The sequence below is a fragment of the Limulus polyphemus genome, unplaced genomic scaffold (genome assembly GCF_000517525.1).
Source record: "Limulus polyphemus unplaced genomic scaffold, Limulus_polyphemus-2.1.2 Scaffold804, whole genome shotgun sequence".
NCBI lineage: Eukaryota > Metazoa > Arthropoda > Merostomata > Xiphosura > Limulidae > Limulus > Limulus polyphemus.
The window spans coordinates 90,044-98,904 of record NW_013666414.1 but is presented as its reverse complement, the minus strand read 5'-3'; the positions used below and the strand labels follow the sequence as shown (position 1 = coordinate 98,904).

The following is an 8,861-nucleotide window of genomic DNA, read 5'->3' as shown; positions in this document are numbered from 1 at the left end:
GTATAAAAAATTAGGGTTAACTCTCTTTGAAACCTAACAGCAAGAAAATAGAAGATTTGGTAAGTACTTTATTTCTTGTTTTCTTTATTTCTTATTTATTTATTATTGTAAAAGTACCTAAAAAAAAACTGGATCTTTTTAAGTTATTTAAGACTAGATTAGGTAAAATAAGTAATAATAATAATATAATTAAAATGGTTCATGAGGCATGCACGTGAGTAGCTTGTGGGTTATGTAATTCAATAGTGAAATGTGAACTGCATGTTCCTCAAGTAATTTACAACTTATAATGGTCCGGATAGTAGTTAGACATGGTTTAAAGGGCAATAAAATAATAAAATTTAATTATAAATTGATGTATAATGTTACGAACTTAGAGGTACTTAGTATAAACGAATGTAGTTTCATGTTACAATTTGAAGTCATTCTAGAAAGATAAAAAGGTTAATTTAGGATAATTTCGATTATTTTTTTTGTGTGATTTACGAGGTTGGTTGAATTGACCAATCCCATTTTGAGACAGGGTAGAGAAAATAACAGACAAACTATAAAGTTTTACAGAAAAAAAACGTGTGAAATGCATTTAGGAGATTTTAGGGATTACGCAAAGGAAATTTGATATTTTGAGATGAGGAAAACTAATTACTTTGCATATGGACTAATCAAAACAAATACTCAATATATTCAGGGACAAATCTTTGTTATTTTTTTAAAAAATAATTCACTAAGAAATACGAGTTTTTGTTTATGAAAGACTTGTAATAGTACCTGAAAGACTGCCAAATTTCATGAAGATATACCCACTATATTGAGAGTTATAAGTATTAAATCTATAAAGACTTTAAACAAGTACAAAAAGGTTACGTGGTTGGTCAAATTGGCTGAGCTCGTATTGAAAGTGTTAAAGGCTACTTTAGGCTGAAACCTCTTTTAAACTGTTGTAATTTATTTGTTTTCTGTTTACAAATGATATCTCTTTTTTTTTAACAACAGTACTAGGACTAACATACAATGAATCCACTTGTATAAAGTAGCACAGTAACTCTTTTTATCTCAACTAACTTTCAACTAAATTCTCATTAGAAGCTTCATGAACGATTTTTTTTGGAATCTAAATTTGTCCTAGAGGTTTCTAGGACTAATGTAAAATTAATGCCCCATTACACTGTCAAAAACCTGCAGCTCTCTCTAGCTAACAAATAAATAACAACATTAAAAATATGTTACTTACACACATAATAACCCTGGTGTTTCATCATAGAACAGATACATTTCTTAAACAAATAGACATTTTCTTGGCATGAAGCTTTAAATTAACTAGAATATTTTTACCATTGATTTGGAAAAGTTACTCAAACTTTTTTTGACAGATACACTGAAATTCAGTTTAATGGTAATAAGGTGTCATTTTCATAAAGTACAATATATACATAAATTTGTGCAAAAACTTTCACTGTTGTTACTATTAAGGTTATTTCTGTCTATTAGGTACTATGTGCTGATACAACTGGATATTCACCAAGGCTGTGGCTCACTTGTAAGAAGGCCCTGATATCAACCAAACTTCCCATACTTTCTAAATATGAGGATGCGTACCCAGACTTGATTGTTGAGGGGACTGTGGTTTTGGCAACTGAAAAGGGGCTTCTTGTTAGTTTCTACAATGATATCAAGGTTAGTTAGTGATAATAAAGAAATTAAAAGTGATGAAATGTTTTGGTTATAAAGATAGGAAACTGTTAAAAAAAGAATAGTTAAAATCAGCATTCAATTTTCAGAGGATGTTTAAAATTTTTAGGACGTTCCACCAAAATGTTGTTTTTAAAAGATCAGTTATTACTTGTGAAACTTACAAACACAGTAAAGTAGATAAGTTTTAAGATTTATGTGATACATAAATGATGATATTCACATTTTCTTTACTTAAAAATCAATATAGGAATATAGAGTTACTTGTTAGTGAAATCATAGCAAGTGTATCAGATACAAAATTTTGGCATATAACTATATATTTCAATATATACACATTGAAAAAGATATTAGTGAGAAATATTTCAACTTTTGGATATTACAGTAAAGGTTGATGTAATAAGGTAGAGATAAATAACCTTTGGAGATTACAATAAAGATTGATGCAATAAGTTAGAAATATATAAACTTTTGGATGTTACAGTAAAGTTGATGGATATGCTGTATTGGCCTGATTATAGGGCGATCTCGAATTATAAGGCAACCCCCATTTTCAGAAACCATGGGAAAGAAAAATAAATTGAGTGTCATAACGTCCTTTTACGTCTGCAAAATCAGTACTATAACTGAACAACCTGCAGGTGGATTAGTTGCAAGAATTAGCAATGACCTTGAGAGAACATCTGGTGCGCATGCATAGACAGATGCATTCAGGAATGCGACAGGCTAGATTAAGGGGAAAGGGGCTGTGGTTGGCTGCGATTATAAAGTGACTATGAATTTTACAGCCTAATTAGTAAGCAAAAAACATTGCCTTATAATCAGGCCAATACAGTATATAACTTTTGGAGTTTACAGTGAAGGTTAAAGTAATTAGGTAGAAATATATAACCTGTGGAGGTTACTGTAAAGGTTAAAGTAATTAGGTAGAAATATATAACCTGTGGAGGTTACTGTAAAGGTTACAGTAATTAGGTAGAAATATATAACTGTAGAGGTTACAGTAAAAGTTAATGTAATTAGTTAGAAGTAAATCTTCAGAGGTTACAGTGAAAATACTTTAATTAGATTGAACTATATAATCTTTGGAGGTTAAAGTCAAGGTTAATGCAATCAGTAGGACAATACCTGTGTTAAAAGAACATGTGTAGATGTTTATAAGTAGTAGAAACAACATTTAACATAATGATTATTGTTGTTAAATTAATTATGTAACAGGTGAAGCCACATTTGAGTTGTATAATTGGATAATGACATTTTAATGACAATAAAAATGGTATTTTCATATAATAATACATAACTGACAATAATTGTTTGTTTTCCTATGTTTTGAATTTTACCTGACTTACCAATGATGTAAGAACAACTCATACATTAAATATTTTCAAACAGTTTAAAACTATGAACATATTGTTTTCAGAATATTATTGCAATCATAGCTGTGCCCATGTATAAAGAACAAAGGACTTAAAAAACAAGAATTTATTTATTAATTTTTATTTTGCACATATATAAAAAAAATGTGAGGTACATAAAAAACAAACAACAATTGTCAATGTATGAGGTACATTTAATTCTCAAGATGATGTAGTATACAACCTGCACCACATCTGGGTTTTTGTAAAAAAAACAGTCGACCTCTGAAATTGAGAGCTTGGTTGTCTTGGCAGCCACCTAGATTTTGACCCCTTTTAGTTTTTATTCATTGCTACATAGGAGGAAGTTTCATGTTTTCTTTAGAGAACAGTGGATATTGTAGGTTATCATTTGAACCTTTAATTATGTTTTATACATTACATAGGTCCTTCTTCTTGACAGATTCTATGTTTTATTCCTACTTTAAAAACCCTCTTAGACTGCTAGATTGTGTAAATATTTGTTTTATTACAGGGTTGGGTTCCTGCAAGAGAACTGAGTGAAACATGGATTGAGTTTGCTGATAAAGTCTTTTACGTTGGCCAGGTTGTGAGGTGTCGTGTTCTGTCTTATTCATTTGATGAACAGAGACTCACATTGTCTCTCAGGGTAATGCTTCACCACAGAAGTTGTTCTTATTTTCTTCATAAAAACATTTTTAATGGATATTTCTTGTATTAAAGCTAGAGTAAATTTTTAGCCATAGGTTATTATTAGTTGTATGTTATTGTTTGGATACATTTAGTGATAGACCCTGCATATGATGACAGGATGATAATTTTCACAATGTTCTACAGATTTTCACTTTTGTTATTAATGTTAGGGTTACTTTGGAGATAATTTTAAATGTAAGGATAAAAATTTAGAGGATTTACAATCTCTTTTTTCGTGAAATTAATTACATTTTTTGTGGACATAAATTTTACCGACATCACTGCTATTAATCTTTTTTAATTTTTTAAAGGACTAAAGCTATTTGTCATAAAAAAATGAAATGAGAGACATCTAAGCTAAAATATTTGACCCACACTAGGCTTCTTCCAAATAGTGTGCAGATTTAAGGTTTCCCTGTTTTTGTCTTTTAGTTGTTCGTTAGTAGATTATAGAGTTTTATATGTGCAGAAGGTGAAATTTAGAAACGTATTTATTAGGAGTGTGTTCAACGTACTATCTGTCTTTGTGGATATTTCCTTTCATGATAGAACAAGTAGGATCATCAGCTGACAACTAAGCATTCACGTCTGCTGAGTAGGGTCAGCCGCTGACAACTAAGCATTCACGTCTGCTGAGTAGGGTCAGCCGCTGACAACTAAGCATTCACGTCTGCTGAGTAGGGTCAGCCGCTGACAACTAAGCATTCACGTCTGCTGAGTAGGGTCAGCCGCTGACAACTAAGCATTCACGTCTGCTGAGTAGGATCAACAATTGACAACTAAGCATTCACGTCTGCTGAGTAGGATCAACAATTGACAACTAAGCATTCACGTCTGCTGAGTAGGATCAACAATTGACAACTAAACGTTCATGTCTGCTGAGTAGGGTCAGCCGCTGACAACTAAACGTTCATGTCTGCTGAGTAGGGTCAGCCGCTGACAACTAAACGTTCATGTCTGCTGAGTAGGGTCAGCCGCTGACAAGTAAACGTTCATGTCTGATGAGTAGGGTCAGCCGCTGACAACTAAACATTCATGTCTGCTGAGTAGGATCAGCAGTTGACAACTAAACATTCATGTCTGCTGAGTAGGGGATAGCAAAATGAAAAATTTTGTGATGCTCTCAGTTTGTAGGTTAGTGTTATATTTTTTGACGTTTTAATGATTATGTTGGGAATTCTTTAAAGAAGCAGTAATTTTTGTCGTGAATTAAACTGACCTTTCATCTTATAGCACACCTAAATTAAACAACTTGATCAATGCACACTTTTGTTTATTTAGTTGAAAGTGTCAGTAATAATTATAATGTTATGATATATTTAAATCAAGGTACCCCTCACCAACTTACGTGGTAATCTCAAATGTAAAAAAAATTACTTATTGTGAGAGTCAGAGTAGCATGAAATAAACAGGAACATAATTGAGAACAGTAATTTTTTATACTCTATTTGTGATGAAGTAAACTATTTATAATATAGGAGTACCATTTTAATAACTGATTGAATGTTAATTTGTTTGTTTAGAAATTATGCTTGCTAAAGAAATAAGAAAATATAACTTGAAGTGAAATGATAATTTCAAAACATACTTACCTTCACTGACACTATAGCTATTTCTCGATTTCAACTCAAATGCCCTTGGCAAATTCTAATTTGCAAATTTTTCCACCAACAGCTATGCACCCTCTATCTAGTTACTGTGTATAAGTGTCTCATTCAGATAATGTAATCACTTTTTCTCAACAAAGCATTTGGCATGGGTTTCTGTAAACAGGAATGTTGTGTTTATTCACAATTTACATTGCGACTTTGAACGTGGTTTGCATTACTATGGTTATATCTTTGTAAATTTATAAATTACTTTAATGATAATAAAAAAGAAAAAAAACCTACTGATGGGTGTGAATTCTCAAGTTAATGTTTTTATTATGGAGGCCAATCGGACCTCTCCTCTTCAACATGTGTTATCTGGTATTTGTCAATGACCAGGGAAGGGATCACTCTCAGTCAATGCTGCCTATGATATGATCTGTTGCATGATGGGCACATATAAGCGGAACAGGAGTGTCTCTCTGCGGAGTTTTGAGGTGGCTTTTACACATGATTCTGACCAGCTGGGAATAATTTAGACTCGTTTTTTTCCAGCTCCTTCTTTTACTAGGTTGGCCTCAACAGATGATCATTTTGATCAACCATCTCCAGCCCCTTTTCTTCAGTTGGTTACTCGGGTTTATAATGTTTTGGGTGTCTCTCCTATTGTATTTGACTCTACCCCTTCCTTGTTGACAGCAAGGAAGGCAAATAACTACTTGGTTTTTCCCCCTCCTCCTGATATTGCTCTTCACGCTGGGAGATTTGCTGCACAGTTATGCGACAGGGTATGTATGCCTTGTCTCCCTCATTTATCGGAACAGCATGCTTTGGCTTATCACCACCAGAAGGAAGTATATTTTGATTCTCGAGGAATGGACCCTCCATTTTGGACCTATGAAGGTATTGTTTGGAACCTGTAACAACTTTAAACAGATCAGTTTTCTCAGTATTTTCTTTGATCCAACTTTTGTTGGAAGCCTATTAATGTTATCCTTGGCAATTTAAGGTCGAGTTGGAGGTTTGTGCTGATGTCTTGCTTAGACTGATCATCTTCTTCAGTTCTTTCTCTGGTTTTCTGGCTTGTTTGCTGTTGGGATTTATTGGGTAAAGATTGTTTTTTTACAATCTTCTGCCCTCAGGGAGTTACGGGAAGCTCCTTTTTTTCTTTGTCCCATGTTGTTTGCGGGAGTTCTGGAGACTTTAGAATCAAGATTTGATTCAGTTTGATTACATTCTTCTTTATTGTTGTTGACTTTTCGCCTTTCTGGAGCTAATTCGAAAGTGTTGGCTCTTAGTTTTCCTGCCCCCTCCCTTTGGTTCCCATACTAGTCTATCTGCATTCTCGAGGATTTTCATCTGGGATAAACTGTTGCCAACAGCGTCGGTATCTATCCCGTGGGCAGGACAGCAGTGGGACCATGTTTACATCATTTTATGGACGTATGGAGTTCTTTCATCAGGGATCCATGCTCTGAATTTAGGGTTGGTCACTCAATTTACATCACCTCCACCTTTATCTGCACAACCTGTTGTCTTTTCACCTCCAACATATTCACAACGAGTGGAGCTTTATTCCCAGGCGATAAGAGAGCTGTTAGTCAAAAGGGTGGTAGTAGAGGGTTGATCCAGTTCTTCCAGGATTTTATTTCCATTTAATTGTGGTACTCAAGAAGACAGGAAATTGGCATCAAATCATTAATCTGTCTCAACTCAACTAATTTCAGATCCTCCTCAATTTACTATGGAATCCTTCCTCAACATATGATGGCACTTTGCTCCAGGGCTATGGATGACCAAGTTTGATGTTACTGATGCTTATCTCCACATTCCCATAGCAGAATGTTCCTGGAGGTTTCTCAGATTTATGCACAAGGGTCAGGTTCTGCAGTTTAGGGCTCTATCTTTTGGTCTTGCATCAGCACCTTATGTCTTCTGCAGAGCTGTTTGAGCCTTTTCTCGTCATCTACATTCCTTGGACCTGCACACACATCATTATATGGATGAATGGATTCGTCTGGCACCATCCTGTCAAGTAGCAGAACAACACTTTCAGATCCTCCTTTCAGAAACCACAAAAGTGGGCTTCCTTATTAAACTGGAGAAATCTATTCTGTCACCAACACAATATCTTGTCCATCTGGGGGTGTTTTTTAATACTCTTAAGTCCTGCTCAACCAACCACTATCAAGCTTCAAGCCATGGAAAGAGCCGTCAGGCTTTTACTTGTGTCTCCTTCTCCTATTACATGGATGGTTCTCTCTCTATTGGGGATGGGGGGCATCCCTGGAGCTTCATTCCTTTGGGACGAGCTCATATGAGGTCCATTCATTGATCACTGCACAATCAACGAATCATGCTTTCGGATCCTTTGGATCATCCTGTCTCATTACTCAGGAGCAACATCGTCGATTGTGATTGGTACCCATTCCACCACATCATTCTGAGATCAATCTATTCCAAGATGCATTTCTTCAGGGATGGGGAACTTATCTTCAAGGTCAGGAGTTCCAGGGTATTTGGACAGAAGTCGAGTCTACCCTCCATATCAACGTTTTCAAACTCCTTTCAATACACCAGGCAATGGGACAAGGTCTGTCTCTCTTGAAGGAAAATAAATTGTCATGTTACATTCTGACAATTCCACTGTGGTATCTCAGATTTTTATTCAAAGAGGCACATATTCTCGAGACCTTGTTTTTGTACCTTGGATCTTCTCTACTGGGCTAATTTCTATTGTATCAGTCTTTTAACATGTTATGTTTCAGGAGTGATGAATTTAATTGCAGATTATTTGTCTTGATCTAACCAGATTCTTCCAACAGAATGGATGATACATCTTAATGTTTTCCAGTGGATTTGCTCTCAGTTTTGGTCTCCAATACCTCATCCTCAAGCAATGACAATAGATATGTTCAGTCAGGACTGGACAGGTATACATCTTTATGCCTTTTCTCCCGATTTGGCTATGGTCCTGGTTTCTGATTATGGTTTGCTCCACTCCCTACTGAGTTATCTTGGTTTCATTATATTAACCAGTTCAAATGTTTGGTATCTGTAGGTATGTCTTCCTCTACCTCTTCCACATTGGCAGTCTCTGAGACAACCTCAATCAGACATCTTCCACCCAGGTGTTCGAAAACTCAATTTCATGCTGGAAAGTTATGCAGTCCTTTACCCAACATCAGGGTTTAACTTCTATAGTTTCTCTGTATTTAACTAAATCTCTCCACTGCCATTCATCAATGGAAATGAAATACTTATTGTCAGTGGTATTATAAAAGGAATTTCAACCCTCTTTATCCTAAAGTATCTACCATATCCTGTTTTATGACTTGGGTATTTGAGAGGGGTCTTGCTTCACTTACAATTGCTTTATATATATATATATATATATATATACGGCATTCTTATCCACTATTTTTAGGTATTCCAAATATCGGACGTTTTTTTGAATCCTCAGTATTATCAGGTCTACTCAAAACTCTTGATATTCTTTGACTCAAATGACTTT

General features: G+C 34.7%; 1 protein-coding gene across 1 annotated transcript in view; it reads left to right on the top strand.

Moving 5' to 3' along the window:
* The window catches only part of LOC106460612 (protein RRP5 homolog), an 84,074-nt gene that overhangs the window by 28,227 nt on the left and 46,986 nt on the right, over positions 1-8,861 (top strand). Inside the window, 2 exon segments of the mRNA XM_013920333.2 lie at positions 1,489-1,674; positions 3,580-3,714. Coding sequence (XP_013775787.1) covers positions 1,489-1,674; positions 3,580-3,714 — 321 coding nt within the window.